The sequence below is a fragment of the Hibiscus syriacus genome, unplaced genomic scaffold (assembly GCF_006381635.1).
Source record: "Hibiscus syriacus cultivar Baekdansim isolate YM2019G1 unplaced genomic scaffold, ASM638163v2 tig00004630_pilon, whole genome shotgun sequence".
In the NCBI taxonomy this organism is placed as follows: domain Eukaryota; kingdom Viridiplantae; phylum Streptophyta; class Magnoliopsida; order Malvales; family Malvaceae; genus Hibiscus; species Hibiscus syriacus.
The window spans coordinates 337240-362057 of record NW_024062021.1 but is presented as its reverse complement, the minus strand read 5'-3'; the positions used below and the strand labels follow the sequence as shown (position 1 = coordinate 362057).

Here is a 24818-nt window from a genome sequence, read left to right as displayed (position 1 = left end):
TTAAAGAAAATACTTATCCCATTTAACAGAGTTCATACAAATTTTTTATACCTATGAATTTGGATTTTTCCTGTTTTTAGTAGCCGGAGAAAATTGTTACTTGTATCAGTTCGGAGCAATGTCAATCTGTTTGTAAATCTTAAGGAAAGCCAGTAACTATGAATTGAATTGGGACTATCCATCCCAATCAATTTCTCTGAATTGTTATGCTAGTTCGTGAAATTACATCAGTACTTTTATCTATCAACTTAAGCCATTCTTTAATTGTGTCTTATGGCTTTTTATAAGCATGCTTCTTTTATTGTGATACCTGGAAAGTCACAGTCAGTTTAGTTACAGATTGAGTATGCCCACTCGCTTATATGCCCCCCAAAGAGGTGAAAAATAAAGTCAAAGAAGACAAGTTATTATATTATTTTGCAGATTCAAGCTGCTGAGAATTTGAGTTTACCCCTTTCAGGAATTAAAGAGAGAAAGAACAAAGGCTGCAGCTGCTATAAAAGCACTTCAAGAAAAAATGGAAGAGAAACTGAGGATGGAACTTGAAGAAAAGGTAAGTACTGTTATCCTAACAAAGAAATTTTGGTGCATAATTTCATAATCACAAAATCAAATTCTTATTTCTTGGTTATTGCAGGAAAGAGAAGCTGAACTGAAGTTGCAAAAAGCTCAGGAGCTAGGAAAAGCAGAACTGGCTGCAGCAATTGCAACAGAGAAAGCAGCACAGATTGAAAAAGTGGCAGAAGCAAATCTTAATGTAAGCCATCTCGTGGTGGAACTTTTTATTGAAAAAGCTGTACAAAATTAACTTAGCTACTGCTTTAGGATGAAAAAAAAGAACTAAAAGAAGCTTTTCATTGATACTCAATTAAGGATGGAGCAAGAAAATTATAATGCCAGATTTTTCTCAAATAATGGGTTGGAATTTAAAGTTCTTGGCTCTTACTTTGCAGCATAAAGCATGACATGGATAGGTGTCAATTCATGATACATCAATGTTTTTAGCTTTCAGTTAACTACAATATCAACTAAAATACTTTCTGTCTTTTGTATGGTGATGCTTGATGTGTTTGATAGGCATCTTGTTCAATATATAAATATGTTAAATCACACATGAAAAATAAAGATCCATTGTGTTGAAAATTGAATTCTTCAAAAGTAATCATTAAGGACAAACTAATAACTAACCTATTATGCAATTTCTAGCAGAAAATCAAAGATTTTTCTATTAAATTACTTGAATATGATCTTTCTATGGAATTTGTTAATAGATGATCCCGACAGTAAATGAAATTTCCAACATGATAGATACTAAATGGAAGTTTTGGTAGTTCTACTTGTTTTCCGAGAAAGAAATGAAAGCTAGAATACTTTCTAATGCATTCTTTGAACTGCAAAGTACCAAATCAAACATGAAAAATCATTTGAGGATGATTTTTTTTAAAGGAATTAAAGGCCTCATTAAAAACCCCCTTCTTGATTAATGGATCTTGAGAGGAAGCTCCTTAATCAGCGAAAGAAAGAAAAGAGTGCCTTAGAAATTTTATTAATATTGAAAATTACAAAAGATTTAACCATTACACCAAACTGCATACATAAAACTTAAAAACCCCTCCAACCACATAAACTTGCGCACAGTAACAGAAAAACCACAGTTGTATCCTTACAATAAGCTTATCCCTTTCTTTGCTAAACTATCTGCCTCCCTATTACACGCCCTTGGAATCAACCTAACTGATTGCACCTTTCCAGAAATGAGAGACAAAATCTGATAAACTAAAGGCAAGAAAAAAGCAGGAGCCAAAGCCGGGGACTGAATCCATTCCACTGCAGACTTACAATCACTCTCGACTATCAACCTACCAACAAATACCCATCGTGATGACAAAAATATTTCAATGCCTCTTTTTATAGCCTTTAATTCAACAAGTGGAGGAGTTCCTTGACCAACATTCTCTGAAAAAGTCAAAAGTGTACAACAATTCCAATCTCTTAAAAAGCCTCCAATTCCTCCATCCGAGCCATCAAGCCTAACAGCTCCATCAACATTCATCTTTAGAAAGTCTACTGGGGGGAATCCAACGAATGGCATGACAATCTTTAGAGCTAGGAACTGAAATACCATCTGCAAGAGATGGATCTCCAATCAACACATCCTCCTGTATAGGGAACTTGGCTAGGAACCATTTAAATAGTCTGAATCTAACAATGAAAAACAGAGACAGCCTGTCAAGAGGTGCTTCTTCAAACACCATTGTATTCCTAACTTTCCAGACTGACCAAAAAATGACACCCGAAATAAATTTCCAAATCACCGAGTTCATCCTCAAGTCACCCCAGGAGCTAAGAAGGGAAGGAGGGTCTTGGGGTAAAACAACGGATAAATCCCAGAAGCTAGCAATTTTATTCCATAATTCCCAGACAACAAAACACGAAATAAATAAATGTTGCACTGATTCCTCATGCTTCTTACAGAAAGGACAGAGAATATCATCACCTAGGGATAATCCTCTCTTAACCAACTCTGCTCTGACTGCCACTTTCTGATGAGCTAGCTGCCAAAGGAAAGCTTCCACCCGAGGTGGAACGAATCCCATCCAAACCCCTTTTAACCACATATCACTACCCCCAAACACATTACCAAGAGAACTTCTGCAAGATTTAACCGAAAACAGTCCATCACCACTTGCAGACCAAGTTAGGAAATCTTCCATCGACTCTAACAGTTTAATATCCTTCAGTTTTGACATCAAGTCCATCCACTGATCCAATTCCTAATCACACAAATTCCTTCTAGTTTGAATATTCCACACCCAACCGAACGAATCAAAGCTGCCAAACTCTGCAACCTTCCCCTATTTATTAAGAGAAAACACAAAGATTCTAGGGAATAGATTTTTTAGAGGGAACTCATCTACCCATGCATTATTCCAAAAAGAAATGGACTTTCCATTTCCCACTTGCAATTTCAAATTTGATCTGAGATAATCCCCTACCGAATCATTCTTCAAGAAATTATTAGTAATACCTCTCAAAATCCAAGAAGATTGAGGAGAAGTAACCATCCTAATAGGCAGTGTATTGCAGCTAACCTTGTGTTTACTACACAACACACATTTCCATAAGGATTTTTTATCATTGGCAAATTTCCACACCCACTTTCCCAATAGAGCCCGATTAGTAAGATTCAAATCGAGAACACCGGAAAATTTCCTTATCTTCCTTTCACTCGACTTACGTTGCTTTCCCAAATCAAAAGCGAAGAGAATTGTATACTGTTTTCACTTTGATTTTCAGGTCTACCATGTTTTACAGCTTTAACTAGGTGCTTTGTGGATAACGTAACCTTTATCCTCTCCAAAAATGGATAGAGAGAGAGTGAGAGAGCAGCGGGTAGCGAACTTCTCTTCAGACAGAGATAGAGTGTTGTCTGGAGGAGTATCATGGGTAGCGTTCGTAGATAATCTTAGTAGGGGTGTGCATAGAAGAGCTTTATGGAATCGATTTAACGTCCATGGCAAGGTGATCAAGTTGTTTATTCCGTTCGTTAATAGGAGACTTAATTATAAGGTCAGTACGTTTGCTTTTGTTCATTTTGCAAGCGAGGAGGATTTGCTGAAGGCAGTGGAACAAATGAATAATGTTGTGGTCGATGGGAGGAGATTACTGGTATTGATTGCGAAATATCAGAGAAATAGTGCTGCGAGAAGCTTGAAACAAAATAGTGTGGTGGGGTTTAGAGATGCAGGTGCAGAGGAGTTGAAAGGAAAAAGACCAATATCCCGGGTGGATGTTGTAGAGAGAAAGGAGTTGTTGAATAAGTTTCATGATGGTAGAACTTACAAGGATACGGTGGTGGGGGTGAAAAAAGGTGATGGTCATCATTTGTGCAACGTAGGAGATAAGAGGGAGGTGAAAAAGCCTATGCAAGTGTTTATTCCAACGGAGGAGAGGAGATGGCTGAGGTCGTCTTTAACAGGCATTTGTAAGGCGATCTTCGAAGTGGAATTTGTGCAAAGGGCATTAAGGAATGAAGGATTCAATGTAAAGGTGGTCAGGTGGGGATATACAAAAAATGCTTGTTTGATTATCTTCAACACAGTGGAGGAGAAAGAAGCAATAATAGAAGAGAAGTGGGAGGCTCTGTCTTTCTGGTTTGAAAGGCTGGAATCTGTTGTGGAGGAGAATTCCGTCTCTTTAGCCTATTGTGCTGTTTCCTTGTTAGGTGTTCCATTAAATTGTTGGACGGTACCATTCTTCACCAATTTGGCATCGAGATGGGGCAAGCTAGTGAAGATTCAGGAGCAAACAGTTCAAAAAGTGGATTGCAAGGTGGCTCATATGTTGCTAAGGGTGGAGAGTGCTTTTGACATTCCTTCTCATGTCTCCATTAACACGTATGGAAGATCGTTTATCATTAAAATTAAAGTGGAAGGGAGTGAAGATTTTTTTCCAGAGTTGGATGATTTGGTTGAAGATGACGGAACAGTGGCTTCTTGGGAGGAGAATTCGCCGGACTGGAGCCAGCGGGATGTCCAGGAGGGACAGGAAGAGCAGTTGGGTGATCAGTCCTTGTCAGACTCTCAGGACAGGACAAAAGTATGGGTGCGGGGTGATAAACAAGGGGTTGATACGGTTATCGATGGAAATTTGAAAATAATAGAAGGGACAAAACATATGTTGGTTGTTGACTTTTGTTCTGCGGAGGTAGCACCAGTAGGTGATGTTTCCAGTTAACAGAGAGTGTCAGAGGAATTTAATGAAGAAAGAGAAAAGGAGAGAACCGTGGAAGGTTTCACCTTGGGCCAGGATAAGGGTGTACAAGATAATGGGCTTAATACCAGCTTGGTCAGAAGTCAAACAAGTGGCAATTGGTGATCAATCTGTTTTAAACTTGCAGAATCGGTCTATATCACCGGCGAGGCGTCGTCATACTGGGAAATGTGCGTCAGTAAGTAACATTGAAAGAGGTTTTTATAAGAATGATTATTCTAGGAGGTGGGAAGTTAAGAGTTGCAATGGCAAGGAGGTAGTTCCTTCCATAGGTTCTGCTGGTGGTTTACTAACCTTGTGGAATCAGAAGGAATTTGTGATGGAAGATGTCATTTATAGCAGATTTATAGTAATAAAAGGGACTATGGAGGGACTCTCAGGAAGTTGTTGTTTCATTAATGTGTATGGCCCTAGTGTGGATGCAGAGAAAGAGACATTTTTCAGGGAGCTATTATCTTTTTTGGATAACGTGGATTGTCCATTATGCTTAGGAGGAGATTTCAACGTAGTTTTGTCTCAGGAGGAGAAAGAAAGAGCTGTGAATTCGGTGTCTATGAATATTTTTAGGGATTTTGTGAGCAAGGCAAATTTGCTCGATTTGCCACTGTCTGGAGGCCGTTTTACATGGTGTAATAATAGGGAAGTTCCTACGTTTGAGAGGTTGGATCGGTTTTTGGTTGATCAGAGATTAGTAAGTTTGTTCCCGAAGCTAAGTCAATCATTGCAGCCAAGGTCCGTTTCCGATTATAATATTATTTTGTTGGAGAATAAAGATTGCAATTGGGGCCTGAAGCCGTTTAGGTTGTTTAACTATGTTATGGAGGAGGAGGGTTTTACCAAGATGATGGGTACGGATCTGGATAATATTTGTAAAGAGGAAAAGGGGAAGCCCATGTCTAAGGTGCTTAAGCGGGTGAAGGGAGTGGTAATGAGATGGTCTGGGAGGGGTTATTTAGAGTTGCCTGGAAAAATTAAACTGTTGGAGAAAAGAATTCAGGAAATGGAGTTGGATCTGCAACAAGGCCTTACCTCGGTGACAATGAGGTCAATAATTGAAGCAAAGAGAGATTTATGGGAGCTCCAAATGAAAGAAGAATCAATTTGGTTGTAAAAATCGAGACTGAAATGGAGAATGGAGGGAGATAAGAACACCAGATTTTTCCATCATACTGCTACAGTTAGAGGGAGAAACAATAGCATTAAGCCCCTTATAGTGGGGAATGAAGTCATAGAAGATCCTACCCTAATTAGAAATTCTGTGGTGGAGTTTTTCAATGGTCTGTTTTCTCAGGAAAATTCTTTGGAGGCTGAGGATATAAATCTGGAATTTTTAAAATTATCGGAAGGGCAGAGGTTAGCACTTGAAATGCCATTTTCGGAAGAAGAAGTTTGGAGAGCAATTGCTGATTCGGAGAGCAATTGCTGATTCGGATAGCAACAAAGCTCCTGGCCCGGATGGTTTGAATTTAGGTTTTTTCAAGAAATTCTGGTCTAATTTGAAAGATGATATTATGATGTTTTTTACTGACTTTTTCGAGGGGAAGGAGTGGGACTTGGAGGTGAATCATTCCTTTATTTCTCTTATTCCTAAGAAGATTAACCCGGAGGGGATGGGGGATTTTAGGCCAATTAGCCTTGTGGGAGGATTATATAAAATTTTGTCAAAGGTCTTGTCTAGGAGGTTCAGTTTGTGCATTAATGGCATTATTAGTCTGTCCCAATTTGCATTTATTCAAGGGAGAAACATTCTGGATTGCTCCTTCATAGAAAATGAAGGAATCGACTTCTGGAGGAAGAAAGGGTTGAAGGGGGTGGTCTTTAAGGTGGATTTCAAGAGAGCATATGATTCAGTTGATTGACTGATTTTGTTGAAAATATTGAGTAAAATGGGGTTTGACGAAAAATGGCGTTCTTGGATGTATCAGTGCATGTCAACAGCTTCTATTTCTGTTCTACTGAATGGGACTCCTACTGAGAAAATTCATACAAAAAGAGGTCTTAGACAGGGATGTTCGTTATCACCCTTGCTGTGTAATTTGGGGGGTGAATTGCTTCATTTGTTGTTAACTAAAGCAGTGGATTTGGGTCTGTTTTCGGGTTTTGAGTTAGGAGTTCAAGATTGTTCATTCAAGCTCTCGCATTTACAATTTGCGGACGACCTTATTATTTTTTCTAATGCTTCAATTCGGGATTTGAAGAATGTTAGAAGGGTGCTTTTGATTTACGAGTTATTGGTGGGGTTGAAGATTAATCTAGTCAAGAGCAGAATTTTTGGAATTAATATTGAGGATGATGTGCTTGTTGATTGGTCTAAGGATATTGGATGTTCAGTGGGTAAGTTTCCAGCAGATTATTTAGGCTTGCCTCTGGGGTCCAAGAGAAATTCTGTTGCAATATGGGAGCCAATCGTGCAGAATTTTTATAATAGGTTGTCTGGTTGAAAGGCAAATTCTCTAGCGTTAGCTGGGAGGGTGGTGTTGATCAAATCTGTTTTGTGCTCTCTTCCTACTTATTTCCTTTATTTCGAATTCCAGTTTCGGTGCTGTAGAAATTAAACTCTATAATGGCTACATTTTTATGGGGGGGGGTCGACTGATAAAAGAAACATACATTGGGTGAACTGAGGATTGGTCAGCAAGCCGAGAAGGTTGGGGGGTCTAGGGATCCCGAACTTAGCTATTCTGAACAGAGCATTGTTGGGTAAATGGGTTTGGAAGTTTGCCTCTGAAAAGGATTCTTGGTGGAAGAGAGTAGTTTGTTGTGTGAATAATTTGGACCTGAACTCCAAAATGTTAGAGAGTTTTTTGACTGCTCGTGCCTCTTGGATTTGGAGAGGAGTGATTAATAACTTCTTTTCCAATGATGGGTTTGGTGACTGCATTAGGAGTAATTTGCGGTGGAAAACTGGAAATGGCCATTCTGTGGTATTTTGGAAGGATGCTTGGTTGGGAGAAGACCCCCTCAAAGATTTGTTCCCTAGATTGTATGCTCTTTTGACGAATAAAGAGGGGAAAGTAGTGGAGTTTAGGGAGAACCATGCTGCAGGCTGGGTGTGGGATATTCAATTCAGAAGAAATCTGGTGGATTGGGAGATTGAACAATGGTTGCAACTGATTTCTATGCTGAATAACTCCTCTTTGTCTCATGATGAGGAAGATTACTGGATTTGGTTAGAGAATGGAGAGGGTTGCTTCTCTACTAATTCATGTTTCAAGATTTTCTTTGACTCGGATGGTATTGAGAGGAATCAGGATTTTTGGGACAGGAATATTTGGGTAGGGATAGCTCCACCTCATGTTGAAACCTTCTTATGGCAAGTAGTTCATCAGAGAGTGGCGGTTAAGGAGGAATTGTTAAAGCGTGGAGTGGCTGGTATTAAAGATCCCTTATGTCCGTTGTGTGGCAGATTTGGGGAAATTGTTTCTCATCTTTTTCTGCATTGTGAGGTTGCTTGGGGACTGTGGGCCAGATTTTTGAATTTGTGGAATATTGCTTGGGTGATTCCTATTAAACCCTTAGACTGTATCACTTAGTGGGATGAGCTTCTTCCGAACTCTAGTATTTGGAAATTCATTCCAAGGGCAGTCTTGTGGACGGTTTGGAAAATCAGGAACGAAGTTATTTTTAAGAATGGGAAGCTGGATGTGGTGCTGTTGTTCTTTATTGCTCGTTTTAGAATAGTTTCTTGGTTTGCTGCTAGTTTTGTTATGTAGATTCCTTTCGACTCCCTTGTGGGTGACTTAACACTTGCTGATTCAATGGTTAGTCACAAAGCAAGATCCCAACCTTCTTGCTGGGTTCCTCCTCCAGTTGGGTTCATTAAGATTAATGTTGATGGAGCGATGGTGAAGGGGTGGAACAAAGGTGGTATAGGAGGTCTGATTAGGGACAGCAGTGGTAAGTTGATTCACTGGTTTTCTAAAAAGGTTGAGGGTGGTCCTCCGATTATGGCAGAACTTTTGGCGATTAAGAGGGGGTTGTGCTTGCTTATTGATTATGGTGAGGTTCTTAATCAGAGGATTATTTTAGAATCGAATTCTACTAACGCGCTGAAGTGGGTCAAAAATCCGGATTTAAGCACCCCTTTATTCCAATCATTGGTGAAGGAGATCGTCTCTATTATGGAAGGGATGGATATTATGTTAAGGCTTATCTTGAGGGTTGCTAATTGGGAAGCGGACAGATTAGCTAAAGACGATATAGGTTGATTAGCTGCCTTAGTATTTGGGGAGTTGGAGTGTTTGTTTCACTTTGTTTCTGCAGCTTTTTGTTCACAGTCTTATGTAATTAGTGTCTAGGCTTTCCAGTAGATAGTGGTTGTTAAGTCTTATGCTTTCTGGGAAGGTTTAGTTTGTTGTAAGGGTTGGCAATGTATTATTCTTCAGATCAATAAAATTATAGGCGCTTTTTTCCTCCTTTCAATGCCCTTCATGTTACTTTCATAACATGGAGGGTAAAAAGGGAGTTTTTAATGAGGCCTCATCTTCTATCAAAAAAAAAAGCGAAGAGAATTTCCCATGGCGCCCAAAGTAGAGAAGAAGTCGGCCGAGGAAAAAAATACCACTGTCGCCGAGAAAGCCCCAGCGGAGAAGAAGCCAAAAGTCGGGAAGAAGCTTACCAAAGAAGGTGCCGCCTCTGGAGACAAGAAAAAGAAGAAGGCCAAGAAGAGTGTCGAGACGTACAAGATCTACATCTTCAAGGTCCTTAAACAAGTCCACCCTGATATCGGGATTTCAAACAAAGCCATGGGAATCATGAACAGTTTCATCAACGATATCTTCGAGAAGCTTGTCATGAAGCCTCTAGACTAGCGAGGTACGACAAGAAGCCAACGATCACTTCCAGGGAAATCCAGACCGCTATTAGACTTGTACTTCCCGGAGAACTTGCCAAAAACGCCGTATCCGAAGGCACTAAGGCAGTAACTAAGTTCACCAACTCTTAAAATTAGGAAATCAGGTTTTCCGTGATTTGGGTGAATTTGGGATTTTAGGGTTAGGGTTTTATGAAATCTCAGATTGTTAGTGCCTTTATGTTTCGTTTAATGTAGTTTTGTTGGTGTGAAGTAAATGTCAATGATGGAATTCGAAATAAATCTCTTTGTTATAAAAAAAAATCGAGAACACCGAGACCACCACAATTCAACGGCTTGCAAACTATGCTCCAATTCACCCAGTGGATCCTCCTCTTTTCCTTCTTATCGCCCCATAGAAAATTAGCCAATAAAGAATTTAACTTCTTACCAATTTTGCAAGGCATTTTAAAAAGTGATAAGAAAAAAATTGGTAAGGAAGTTAACACCCACTTCAATAAGACTGTCCTACCAGCCAACGAAAGACAAGAAGCTTTCCACCCAACGAGTTTGGAGCTAAAATTCTTAAAAACTGGATCCCATAAGGCCTCTGAATTTTTCTTAGCACCCAGGGGAAGTCCCAAATAATCTGTGGGAAGTGAACCAACTGAACAGCTCACTGCTAATGCCCAATCTGTTAAAACTTCATCGTCAACATTTATTCCAAACAGTTTGCTCTTCGCCAGGTTTAGATGCAGACCTGCCATAATACTAAAAATCCTCAACACTCTTTTAACATTCTTGATCTGAGTAAGAGATGCTTGGCAGAAAATAATTAGGTCATTGGCAAACTGAAGATGAGACAACTTAGCAGAATTTTCAGATTTCCCAATAACAAAACCTTGGAACAAACCTATGTCTAATGCTTTAGACAACATCAAATGAAGCAGCTTGCCTACAATATTAAATAGGAGCGGAGGGAGGCTACACCCTTGTCTTAAACCTTTGGCCATAGGAAACTCTTCCGAAAGTGACCCATTTACAAGTATCGAAATTGAAGCTGTTGAAAGGCACTGAGAAATCCACGAGGACCATCTATTACCAAAACCCATCTTTGACATTGCTCTGATTAAAATTGGCCATTCAACAGAATCATAAACTCTACGAAAATCAACTTTAAGAACAACCCCCTGCAACCCTTGTTTTCTCCAATAATCAATTCCTTCGTTTGCAATAAAAGCACAATCCAACAACTGTCTCCCTGGTATAAAAGCGAACTGAGACTGACTGATGATATCCCCAACACAGCAACTCAATCTCTTCGACAAAACTTTAGAATGAATCTTATATAAACTGCCAACAAGGCAAATTGGTCTAAAGTCTTCCACATTGTCCGGATTAAGCTTCTTCGGAATAAGTGTGATAAACGCATGATTAATCTCATGTTCCCATTTCTTACCAAAGTAGAAATCCTTAAAAAATTTCATTACATGCTCCTTTAAACTTGGCCAAATATTTTTTTGAAAAAACCCATGGTGAAACCATCTGGGCCTGGAGCTTTAGAGCTGTCCGATGATGCTATAGCTTGCCAAATTTCCTGTTCTAAAAACTGCTCCTCTAGCTTTGCAGATTGATCCCCTGACAGCTTTGCAAAATCCAGAAATAAATCCTCCACTGCCATTTGAGGATGAATGAGCATGAGTTGTTAAAAAGTAGTCTTCCAAGTTGGTAGCTACTTATTTTTTTTGATAGAAATTGGATAGGCCTCGTTAAAAACCCCCTTCTTAACCTCCATGTTACAACAATAACATGAAGGGCATAGGAAGGAGGAAAAGAGTGCCTAAAAATTCATTAATACCAGAATAATACATACATATCCATCCTAAGAAGTTCTGTTACAACATAAAACTTAAAAACCAAACACAGAACATAAATAACCAGCTCAATAATTGTGCAACCTAGTCAATAATCTAATATGCATCCTATTCCTTCTTTAGCTAGTTTATCCGCTTCACAATTAGCATCTCTCAAAATATGCCTAACAATTACCCTTCTACTCTCCACTAATACAGCAATGTCTTTCACCAACGGCTGGAACATAGGAGTACATACACCCGGATTTTTAATCCATTTCAGTGCATTAAGGGAATCTGATTCCAAGATGACCCTTAGAAATAAAACCAAAGATTTCTCCTCAATATACATCAGCCCTCTTTTTATAGCCAATAGCTCTGAAAGAATAGGAGGACCCCCCAATCCTTTCGGAAAACGAACCCTGCTGCAACCCTTGAGCATCCCTTAACAATCCACCAATGCCTCCTTTATCCCACTCCTTAGACATCGCACCATCAACATTTAATTTAACGTAACCTAAGGGAGGAGCAGTCCAACACGAGGAAGAAATAGAATCCTTCTTCATTCTTACCCCCAAATCAGCTATTTTGATATCACCCATTAGAGAATCAAAATTAATCTGCACATCATTGAATCTCGCGACCAACCATGATGCAATTCTAAAACGAACAAGGAAGAACAATAACGGGCCATCCATCTTTCCTTTCCCAAAAATAATATCATTTCTACACTTCCAAACTGTCCAAAGCACTGCCCTAGGGATGAACTTCCAAATGGTGGATTTCGGGATTAAATCATTCCAAACGATTATGAAATCCAACAAAGTCTGAGGTGGCACAAAAGATACATTCCAAGATGACAAGAATCTATACCTCAGGCCTCTAACAACCTCACAATGAACAAATAGGTGAGAAACCGACTCCACGCACTTATCACACAAAGGACATAACGAGTCTTCAATCCCTGAAACTCCTCGCTTTATCAATTCCTCTCTAACTGCCACTCTCTGATGAGCTGCCTGCCAAACAAAAGTTTCGACCCGAGGAGAAGCAACCCCTGTCCATACAATGTTGTCCCAAGTACCATCATCTTCCTCATTACCAACCTAATCAAAATAGCACTTCACACAAGATTTTTCTGAAAAACAACCCTCCCCATTCCCTGTCCAGACCCAACAGTCATCTTGCAAAGATGATAGAGAGGTAGAATTCAACAAGGACATAAGCTGCATCCACTGTTCAACCTCCCAGTCCACCAAATTCCTCCTTAATTTAATGTCCCAGCAGCACCCTGAAGAATAATTTTCCATGAACTCTGCAACTTTGCCCCCTTTATTCAGTGATAGAACAAAGATCCTTGGGAACCTAACTTTTAAAGGGAACGAACCCAACCAAGAATCATGCCAAAATTGTACTATCTCTCCATTCCCCATCTTCAAACACAAATTCTTCCTTATACAGTCCCCAAAATCATCATTAGAAAAGAAATTATTAATTATTCCTTTCCAAATCCAAGATGCCCGATTAGACAAAGAATTCGTAATTAAGCATGTATTAAAGTCTAAATTATACACGCAACACACAACTTTTTTCCACCACGATTTCTTCTCTGTTGCAAATTTCCATACCCATTTACCCAAAAGAGCTCTATTTAGAAGAGCCAAATTCGAAATTCCCAAACCCCCCAACCTCTTCGGCTTGCATACTAACTTCCAATTCAGCCAATGAATATTCCTCTTTTCTGCCGAACCGCCCCAAAGGAAGGCAGCCATTATGGAATTCAATCTCTTAACCACACCAATTGGAATTCTAAAAAGGGAGAGAAAATAAGTCGGAAGAGAGCACAAAACTGACTTCACTAAAACTGCCCTACCAGCTAGAGATAAGGAATTAGCCTTCCAACCAGCCAATTTAGAATAAAATCTCTGGACTATTGGTTCCCACAATACTGCAGAATTCCTCTTAGATCCCAAGGGTAATCCTAAATATTCTGTTGAAAAAACTCCCATTGTGCAGCCAATTTCCACTGCCCAGCTTGCTAACTCATCCGGATCCACATTAATACAAAAGATTTTACTCTTAGATAAATTCAATTGCAAACCTGTCATCAATTCAAAAATTAACAGCACCCTTCTGACATTCTTCAAGTCTCGAACAGTAGCCTTGCTAAAGATAATGAGGTCATCCGCAAATTGCAAATGTGATAACGTAAACAACCTCTTTTGATTTCCTAACTCAAAGCCCGAAAACAACCCTATCTCCACTGCTTTAGCCAACATCAAATGAAGCAACTCTCCAACCAAATTAAACAACATTGGAGAAAATGAACAGCCTTGTCGGAGACCTCTTGCTGTTTTAAATTTTTCTGTCGGTGTCCCATTAACGAGAACTAAAATTGTGGATGTTGAAACGCATTGATTAATCCACGAAGACCACTTATCCCCAAACCCCATTTTGCACATTATTTTCATCAATATAGACCAATCCACGAAATCGTAAGCTCTTTTAAAATCTACTTTAAATACGACCCCCTTCAACCACTTTTTCCTCCAATAATCGATACCCTCATTTGCAATAAACGAGCAGTCCATAATCTGTCTTCCCGGTATAAATGCAAATTGCGAGGGGCTAATAATTTCATTTATACAAAGGCTTAACCTTCTAGCTAGAACCTTAGATAGAATTTTATATAATCCTCCAACAAGGCTAATTGGCCTAAAATCTTGTAGCTCCTCCGGATTCACCCTCTTTGGAATGAGAGAGATAAAAGAATGGTTCACCTCCGAGTCCCATACCTTCCCTTGATGAAATTCTCTAAAAAACAGCATCAAGTTTTCTTTCAAATTTCCCCAAAACTTCTTGAACCCCCCTAAATTCAAACCATCTGGGCCTGGTGCTTTATTGCCGTCCGAATGCGCAATTGCTTCCCAAATTTCTTCTTCAGAAAATGTATTTTCAAGAGCCCTGTTTTGATCTAATGAAAGTTTTAAAAACTCCAAATCCAATTCTTCCACAACCAAGGTATCGGTTTGGTTGAATGCCCCTTGGAAAAAATCCTTCACTGATTTTTTAATTAAAATTGGATCTGAAATAACATCACTGTTCACAATTAGAGACTTGATCCTATTCATCCTTCCTCTCGCTCCTGCAATTTGGTGAAAAAATCTTGTGTTCTTATCTCCTTCCAAACCCCACTTCATTCTTGATTTCTGCAACCAAATCGATTCTTCTTTCTTGTACAAATCCCATAATTCTTTCTTCGCTTCCACTAAAACCTTCATAGAAACCAATGAACTACCTTGTTGTAAATCCAATTCCATCGCCTGAATTTCATTCTCAAGGCTGTTAATCTTTGCAGGAAACTGAAGATAACTTTTACTAGACCATCTTTTGACCGCCCCCTTGACTCCAATCAACAGATTAGTAATGTCGTTATTTTTTTCCTGTTTTCGAAAATTCTGCAATTCCTCCATCATCTCGCTAAAACCAGCCTCTTCCATTACATAATTAAACAGCCTGAATGGTTTGTGACCCCAGTTAATTTCACAATTTTCCAACAGAATCATATTGTGGTCCGAAACAGACCTCGGCTGCAAGGTTTGAATAATCTTGGGAAACAATGATAGGAACCTCTGATTAACCAGAAAACGATCCAATCTGATATACGTAGGTTCTTCCCTGTTATTGCACCAAGTATAACGACCTCCTAACAACGGTAAATCAACCACATTTGCTTTGTACACAAAATCTCTGAATAATCCCAATGAAACCGAATTTACAACACCACCTACCTTCTCCTCATGTGCTAGAACTGCATTAAAATCCCCTCCTAAACAGACGGGGCCATTCACAGTCTCCACAAAATCCAAAAGCTCTCTAAAAAAACTGCTCCTTTTCTGACTCCACACTTAGGCCATACACATTTATAAAACAACAAGCCTCTGAATCCCCTTCAAAAGAGCCCATAATTGCCGTGAATCTCTGCTGTGTAAATTCTTGCTGCACTACAAACTCTCTCATTCCATAATGTTATTATTCCTCCAGTAGAACCTTCAGCTGGAGAAACTAACGAACCTGTTAAGAATTTTCCTCCCATTTTCCTCAGGACAGAATTCCTCACGACTTCCAATTTCGACTCTTGTACAAATAAAATTAAGTTTATCGGTTACAACCATTCACATAAATGCATTTCTCAATTTATGGTTTGTTAGTTATAAAGATGAATATGATATTAGAGCTATAGACGTGTTGTTATGCTTCATATATGCTAAGTGACTGGTCGACCATCAGTTGATATCTTATGAGGTAAAAAACATGAGTGAGAAAGGCAGAGAGAGAAATAGAGAGCTTGTGACAGGTCGTTCATCTTCTGATAAGGAATGGACTGTTTTCGTAGACAATCTTAGTAAGAGAGTTACTAGAATAGAGTTAAGAGAGATCTTCGATATTTATGGTCGTGTTTTAAGGGTCTACATTCCAAGTTTTATGGTGAAACCAAACTATAAGTCATCAACGTTTGCTTTTGTGCAATATGCGATGGAGGAAGGTTGTAGAAGAGCGATTCAAAACGTCAATGGAACGCTGATAGATGGGAAGAGAGTCTCAGTGGGGGTTGCAAAGTATAAGAAGGAAAGGAGAAGAGCAATTGATGACAAAAAGTTCCAGGTGGAAGGAAATAAGCATGTGCGAGGGGAGGAAGGTAGGCAGGGAAAGCCGAGCAGGCCGAGGGACGGCAGAACGTATAAGGAGGTGGTGAATATGGAGGAAAGAGCAGAGCATGATAGAGCGGGAATTAAGGGAGGACAAAATTTGAAAGCTAATGGGATAAGGAATGTATAGGAAATGCACATTCCTTCTGAAGATTCAAGCTGGGTGAAGAATTCTTTAACAGGGGTTTTGAAATATCCCCTTCAGTCTGATATGGTGAAAAAGGCCCTGGCGAAGGAGGGTTATGAGGTCAAAATAGTAAGCTGGGGTTATGTTAAGAATGCTTGTATCGTTATATTCAGTTCTAATGAAGATTTCTTAAAGGCTTGGTCGAATATTAGAGAGAAGTTGTTCCTCTGGTTTAAGTGGTTATCTCCATTGTTAAACAAAGGAGTTCCATTGGCGTACTGCTTGGTAGAGTTGGTGGGGCTACCATTTCTTAGTTGGTCTGCACCTTTTCTGTGTGAGTATCATGGAGGAGACGAAGAATAGAGATGATCTTTCATCAGCGAGATTACTATTAAGGGTAGCAAGTCCTTTTGATATACCCGGATATACTTATGTAGGGTCATATGGAAGATCTTTTAAAGTCATAATCAATACGGGACTGAAGTGTAACAATTTCCAAGCTGGAATCGGAGATCAGCTGCAGAAGTATTTTGATGATGGGAGTAGTGATGATTTTTCGAAGGAGGATGAAGGAGTTAACTCAGAGAAGGAAGAAGACAAGTGGGAGAAGTCAGTAAAGGAAGTAGGGCCAAAGGTGGACACGTGGTTACAGCAGGATCAAGAAAGTGGGAGGTTAGAAGGTGGCGGGGAACAATCTCTGAAACATAAGTCCCACACGAAACCTATCATTAATGGACTGTCAGACAATTTTGAATTTGAATTTGAGTCTAAGTCCTATAGAGATTATGCGGGGCTTGGGCTGCGAAAGGAAGTGGACCAGTTATATTCAGCCCAATCTGATGGGGAATCATCTTCATCAGTCTCTAAACTAATTCCTGCTGGGCCTGCTATTAAAATTAAGTGGGATGGACTGGATAAACATAACAAGTTCCAGTCTCTTAATGAATTAATGGAGGATGATGGTTGCAATATTCTAGAAGAGGATAATGAGGAAGGCTAGGGTGAGGAAATTTCTACTCGTGGTAAGATAGCAGAAGGAAGCTTCATGCAGGAGGATAATAATGTAGGATTTATGAAGAGCCCTAAAAGTTGGAGAATGGGACATTCAAATTATTCTAGCCTGTCAATTAGAAGTGCACCCGGTGGTAGGAGAGAAAGAGGTCGATATGCTAGAGTCTATAGAAGGTCAAGAAATAGACGAATTTGGTTAGGTGCAAATAACGAAACAGAATTATTTTGTGCAGAGGTTAATCTGAATCAAGGACAGAAGGCAAATGAAAGCAGATATTTTCAGCAGAGTTTTTCAGAATATAGGGGAAATGGACAGGAAGAGGATATCAATTGTTCAACAGATGTTCAGAAGACACCGAACGTCCCATTAATTGGCAGTAATCGTTCAGAGAGTGGCAGCAGCTTCTTGCAATGCTTCAGGGTCACGATTTAATAAAAGAAGGAAGAGAAGAGCTCTAATCAGTGAAGCTTTGGAAATGGTTAATATTTCTACTGCTTCTTCGTCTCATTTTTCGAAGCTGGTAGAGGAAGCAATAGCCACATGGGAAGTGTGTCAGATGTTAGGTATCTCTTTCAAGGAAGGGAAGAAGGCTTTTATTGATAAAATAGTGAGTCTTGAAAATGGTCTGGAGGTAGGAAGGGAAGGGCGATATGCGGGTTCACAGGGAATATTTTTGGTGTTTGGTTTTGAAGTCGGTATATGCAGAAATTTAGTATCCTTGGAACATTAGAGGTTTAGGGAGGAGGGAAAAATCTTTAGTAGTGGCAAGGCAAGTTAAGAAGTTAAAACCTGTTATGATTTTTATTCAAGAATCTAAACTTGATCAGTGTCATGCGTCGATCATAAGGTGGATTGGAGGAAATTTGCTGAAGGGAATGGTGTTTTCTCCTGCACAGGGGTCTAAGGGTGGATTGATTAGTATGTGGAATGAAAATGTTTTCAATGTCACTAACCAACATGTTCATAGTAGGTTTATCGCATTAGTGGGGAATTTTTTGAATGGCCAAAAGGAGTTTTTCTTCATTAATATCTATGGACCTGTTATTGAAGCTGAAAAGGAGGAATTCTTCGGGGAGCTGCTGAGTTATGTTAATTTGACGAATTTGCCAGTTTGTATAGGGGGTGATTTCAATGTGTATCTTGTTCCGGAAGAAAAGCAAGGGAGATCACAAAATTGGCATGCTATTGAAACTCTTAGATCATTTATACAACAAGCTAACCTTATGGATCTGCCTATGTCAGGAGCAACTTTCACCTGGTGCAGTAACAGAGAGTTGTCAACATGGGTTAGACTAGATCGATTTCTAATTTGTGGCAGATTTTTGAACAGCTTTCCTAGGATTTCACAATGCCTTTTACCAAAATCAATTTCAGATCATAATCCGGTTTTGTTGGAGGATGTTAGTCACAATTGGGGCCCCAAACCCTTTAGGCTTTTTAATTTTCTGTTAGAGGAGAAAGGGTTTGATGATTTGGTTGAAGGCTGTGTGGTTGATGAGAAGAAGAAGAGGAATAGAGGGGGGATTTTCAGGTTGTTACAAAATGCGAAGAAGATCATAAATTGGCCTGGCAGCAGTCATTTAGGGCTGGCAGACTCTATTTCGCTGCTTGAAATGAAAATAAACGAATTGGATTTAAAGTCACAAGGTGGAATGTTGTCTAAGGGGGAATGGGATCAGTTGATTGAATTCAAAAATGAGTTGTGGAGATTGTTAAGGATTGAGGAAAGCATTTGGTGGCAGAATTCAAGAAATAGATGGATAAAAAACGGAGACAAAAATACGAGGTTTTTTCACCTTACTGCTATGAAAAGAAATAGTGTCAATACCATTCATTCTTTGAAAATTGAAGGGGTGGTAATTTCGGATCCAGTTAAGATAAAGAACAGTGTTTATGAGTTTTTCAGGACTGCATACAACACAAAAGCAGCTTTTGAGGTTGAGGGTCTAGATTTTGATTTTATGAAAATATCAGCAGTTCAAAGGGCTAATCTGGAGGAGGAATTTACAGAGCAAGAAGTGTGGAATGCAATTTCTTCTTCAGATAGTGCTAAAGCTCTCGGTCCGGATGGTTTTACCATGGGTTTTTATAAGAAATACTGGAATCATTTGAAGGAGCAGATTATGGAGTTTTTTTCAGATTTCTTTGAAGGAAAGGAGTGGGTACACGGGATTAACCACGCTTTTATTACCTTGATCCCAAAGAAAGGTAATCCGGAGAGTATAAAAGACTATAGACCCATTAGTCTTGTGGGCAGCCTATATAAAATTCTATTAAAAGTGCTTTCAAAGAGACTTATTTCCTGTGTCAAAGATATTATCAGTCCTAATCAGTTTGCATTTATTCCGGGAAAACAATTGTTGGAATGTGCTTGTGTGGCCAATGAAGGAATTGACAGTTGGAGGAAACAAGGGCTTAAAGGGGTTGTCTTTAAAGTAGACTTCAGCAGAGCGTATGACACAGTGGAATGGCAGATTGTTATAAGATTATTGAAAGAGATGGGTTTTGGTGATAGGTGGTGTTCTTGGACCACACAATGTATTTCCACAGCTTCTATATCGGTCCTAGTCAATGGGTCCCCTACAGAAGAATTTCTTATTGATAACGGATTAAGGCAAGGATGTAGCCTCTCTCCTATTCTGTTCAATGTTGTTGGGGAATTGCTGCACAAGATGCTTACAAAAGCAGTGGATTTGGGTCTGTTTCAAGGGTTTTCGTTCGACAATGATCAAAATTCCTTTAATTTATCACACCTACAGTTTGCGAACGATTTAATTATATTCTGTCGAGGCTCTATTACCCAGATCAAGAATGTTAGAAGAGTTTTGAGGATTTTTAGCCTAATGACGGGGATCCATCTCAATTTAGCCAAAAGTAAACTTTATGGTATTAATATGGAGAATGACTTACTTGAAGAATGGGCGAGGGATATTGGCTGTTCTATTGGCTCTTTCCCGACAGTTTATTTAGGCCTCCCTTTGGGTGCAAGAAAGAATTCAGAGAAGTTGTGGGAGCCGGTCATAGAGAATTTTAGTAGAAAATTGGCGGGGTGGAAAGCTTCATCTTTATCCATGGCTGGCAGATTGGTGCTTATAAAGTCGGTACTTTCATCTTTACCCATTTTTTACCTATCTATTTTCAAGATGCCATCTACTGTTTCTCAACAGTTAAATTCTTTGATGTCGAATTTTCTTTGGGGTGGAGGGGGCGAGAAGAAGAGAGTGCATTGGGTTAGTTGGAAAAAGATTTGTAAGCCGTTGAATGGTGGAGGTTTAGGAGTTGATTTGAATCTTACCAATCGAGCGTTGTTGGGGAAGTGGGTATGGAAGTTTGCAAATGAGAAAGACTCGATATGGAAGAAATTCTTTTGTAGTAAACATAATGTGAGTTGTCATTCCTTGAATATTACTAAGGCCCTATCTCATAAAGACTCGTGGATTTGGAGGGGAATTGTCAATAACTTCTCAAAGAATGACTTCATTGGAGGGTGCCTTAGATCTCATGCAAAAATACAAATAGGGAATGGAAAATCTGTCTCTTTTTGGAAGGATACTTGGCTTGGGGATTGTCCATTAAAAATTCTTTTTCCTAGGATTTTTGCACTTTCTATTAACAAAGGTGGGAATGTGGCTGATTTTGGTAGTTTTGACTTGAATGGATGGGAATGGAATATTAAAATGAGGAGGAATCTATGTGATTGGGAAGTGTTGCAGTTGATTGAGTTATTGAATAGCCTTAAAGACATTAAATTGATTGAATCTTTGGAGGATTGCCTGCTGTGGGATGGCTTGGGGGACGGGCTGTTTTCTGTCAAAGAGTGCAGGAAATCTCTAGAGACTGTTTATGAGGATACATTTCAGTGGAGAAACTGTGTTTGGCTGGGATTAGTCCCTCCTAGAGTGGAGACTTTCCTTTGGCAGTTATCTCATCAAAAAGTTGATGTTAGGATGGAATTGATGAAAAGGGGGGTTACTATAGAGGAGAATACTAACTGCCCTTTATGCAACCTATGTGATGAATCAGTCCAGCATCTTTTTTTGTTCTGTCAAGTTTTGTGGGAGCTGTGGAATAAATTAATTTGTTATTGGGGTATAAGTCTAGCTTTTCCAGTTGACCCTCCGTCCTTACTTAGTTCTTGGTCTAATTTGAGGCCTTCTTCGGTTATTTGGAAGTTTATTCTGGGTGTAGTGCTATGGTCAATTTGGAGAATCATAAATGAAATTATCTTTGATAATGGTAAACTAGACAAGCTTTCACTGTTTTTCACTGTTCGCTTAAGGCTAGCAAGATGGTTTCTAGCAAAATATCCTCTTTCCTATATTAAGGTGGATTCTTTAATTGGTGATCCTTCTTTGGCAGATAGTATCTCTGTTTCTAAGGAACTACTCAGACCTGGGTGCTGGTGGATCCCTCCTCCAGTAGATTTTTTTTAAATTGAATGTGGATGGGGCTTTTAGTAGAGTTGGGAGAGTTGCTGGAATAGGGGGTCTTCTCAGGGATTGGAATCGGGTTACACTTTTCTCTTTTTCAGAAAATGTTGGTCCTTCTCATCCCTATTTAGCATAATTGAAAGCTGTTAAAAGAGGCATTGATATCTTTGCTTCTTCAGAATGGTTGTTCAAGGGCAGACTCATTGTTGAATGTGATTGCAAGCAGGTCGTGGATTGGATCAAAGATCAAGCTTTGGTTCCTCTTTCCCTTCAAATTTTGTTAAGGAAATTGTATCAATTGTTTCTTTTAAAATTTTTATTGTCAGGTGGATTCCAAGGTCTTGTAATTGTGAGGCTGACAAGCTAGCAAAAGAGGGGATCGGGTGATTTTTTTGTCTGTTTCAGTTGGTATCTGTTTCTGAGCCTAGAAGCTAAAGGAGTGTGTGAGGTCTTATGTTGTATGTAAAAGTGTTTTTAAGTCTTATGTAACTTTGCTGTCATTAATAAATTGAGGTACTCTTTTCCTCCTTCCGCTAGTTGGGCCTTACCTTACGGGTAAGGTCCACTAAGAGGGAGGTTTTTAATGAGACCTCCTATTCCTATCAAAAAAAAAATGCTTCATATATGCCCGTGTGATTTTCATAATCAATACTGTTTATCATTTGTCATTCGACACTATGGATGAGATTAGAGGCACTAACCATGTATGGATTATTCTTTGGTAGATAAATGCTTTATGTATGGCTTTTTTTGCACGATCTGAAGAAGCACGCAAAAGTCATTCTGTTCACAAGCTCGCTTTGGTACCTTCCTTATTCCACATATTTTTTTAGTTTTAGTTGGAATCTTTGTGATGTTATTAGTGATTGATATTCATAGTTGTAATTCTTCTAAACTTCTAAATTATTGCCCCATAAATTGAATTCTCTTGGGTCCTACAGGGAGCACTTGCACTAGAAGATGCACTTTCTAAAGGATTACCGATCCAGAAAGAAATAGATTCTCTGCGTACCTTCCTGGAAGGTATTGAGAAGGATTCAGTATTAGATTTGGTACTTTCGTCTCTTCCGGAAGAAACTCGGTACCATGGTACAGATACTCTACTACAGTTGAATCAGAAGGCAAGTTGTTTAGTAACTTTAGAAATATATGTAAATAAATTACGAGTCCTTTTGAATGATAGAACCTATTGGTTATATATGGTTGATGGTTTGCCATTGCACAATTCTATGTAGGAATTGTACGCTTCACTTTTGGCAATATTTTTATAAAAAGGAATAATTTAAATGCTTTTATAGAGGCAGAGCTAAAAGAATGTTGTTTTTCCAAAAAATTAAAAGCTGGGAGGAACAATAAGTCTGGCATCATTCACATTACACCTCTTTAGCTGTTGTAGGTTTGTGCCCTCTTATCTTCCTGATATCCTAATAAATCCCTATCTGTGCTGAAAACGAGTGCTGCGTTTATGATTGTTTCATTATCTTTAACTAGTTAAATTTGTATCCAAAAGTTGAAGTAAATGTTTTCTGGTATGCTAAATACATTTAGCTAAGCATGCCCTCTGCCCCTTTTACTTGCAAATTCATTTCTCACCCTCTTCTGTTTTGCTGTTACTGAATATTGCTCCTCTTTAATTAGGATTGGTTTTGTAGTCATATTGCATTGATAAATACAGGATATTTAGGTGGTTGGCTGACAAATTTCCCAAGTTCTGAATTTTTAATGCAAAATTTCCTCAATCTTTATAGAGCACACTAAGCTCCTAGCTGGAACTCCTTCATTGGGATCTGTACACTGTAGCAACATCAAGAATAAAGAATTGGACCAAAACAAAAAGGGGGTGGGAGGAAAATAGGGTATGCATTTAAAAGCAGCCCAGAAGGAAGTTTGCTTGTTATTTCTGAGCTGACAGTTCATTGTTATTCTGAACATTCTCAACCTAACATCAAATGAAAATAAAGGATTTTATGGTGGGCTCAAGAATTGAGACTAATCTTGAAGATCTAACCGAGTATGAAGAGATGGGAGTGGTTTGATTCAATGGGTGATCTAGTGCAGATAAAGCTTATCAATAAATGTTTTTGTATTTTTTTCTTTGTTTTCACGGCTTCTGTACTTTTGGACATGAAAAAAAAGGAAGTATTAGTCCTCTTTATGTACCACATTATCTGCCATTCAGATATAGACTGTCTCACCTAGATTTCTGATGCATCTAAGTAGCATCAGCCTATCACCGGTCTGCCGGAATCTCCTAAGTTATCTTCTCACGGCACCTTAGCTATAGTATGGACACGAGGGAAAAGTTTGAAGTTTCATCTAGGCAATTTTATGAGTTTATTTTGAAGTTTGACTAGATTACTGCAGAAGTTACTAAAATTTAGTTATTGATGTGAAGGCATTTCAAGTTTGCCTAGCCTCAACCATGCTGTTATCTATAAGCGGTGGTGGTTAATGGTTCTACTGATTCTTATTAATTCGAACAGATACTGATTCATAATATTGAAAGTAATTTTATATTTTTTTATTAGATTACTGTCTTAAGCATGTTCTTTTTGCAGTTTAATGCAATGAAAGGGAGCCTTAGGCATTTCAGCCTAATTCCACCTGGTGGTGGTGGTATCTTGACTCATTCTTTAGCACATATCGCATCCTGGTTAAAGGTATAAAACAATGTGATTTACCTTTCAGTAATTATAGACATGTCATTGAAAATTTCACGCTTGCCCACTATATTTTAGGTGAAGGATGTTGACCAATCTGGTGAAGGGATCGAGTCTTTAATCAGTAGAGTTGACAAATGCTTGGCTGAAGGAAAGCTCGCTGAAGCAGCAGCCGTCTTGGAGCAAGGTGTCAAAGGTAGACAAGCGAGGGAGATAGTCGGCGATTGGGTGAAAAGAGCGAGGAGGAGGGCCATCACGGAGCAAGCTTTAACCGTACTTCAATCGTATGCTACGTGCATCAGTCTTACCTAATCTTCCGTCCTGGAACACTTGGCTCAAACAAAATCTTGGGTATGGAATTTACAAATCTCACGATGCTTATTTTTCTTAAAAGTTATTTACTGTTGGAATAAAAATTTTGGTTTTCTTCACTGAAAAAAGTCCACGTTTCTTCATCTATTC

At 39.0% G+C, this 24818-nt stretch overlaps 1 protein-coding gene and 1 pseudogene across 1 annotated transcript in view; both read left to right on the top strand.

The window, feature by feature from the left end:
- The window catches only part of LOC120196360, a 35327-nt gene extending 10577 nt beyond the window's left edge, over window positions 1–24750 (top strand). Inside the window, exons 9-14 of the mRNA XM_039198186.1 lie at window positions 461–553; window positions 638–757; window positions 22422–22499; window positions 22638–22817; window positions 24255–24356; window positions 24435–24750. Of these exons, the coding sequence (XP_039054117.1) occupies window positions 461–553; window positions 638–757; window positions 22422–22499; window positions 22638–22817; window positions 24255–24356; window positions 24435–24668 (807 nt within the window). The 3' untranslated portion in view covers window positions 24669–24750. The remainder of the gene's footprint in view (window positions 1–460; window positions 554–637; window positions 758–22421; window positions 22500–22637; window positions 22818–24254; window positions 24357–24434) is intronic.
- LOC120196370 lies at window positions 9276–9850 on the top strand (annotated as a pseudogene).
- Window positions 24751–24818: the final 68 nt, after the last annotated feature.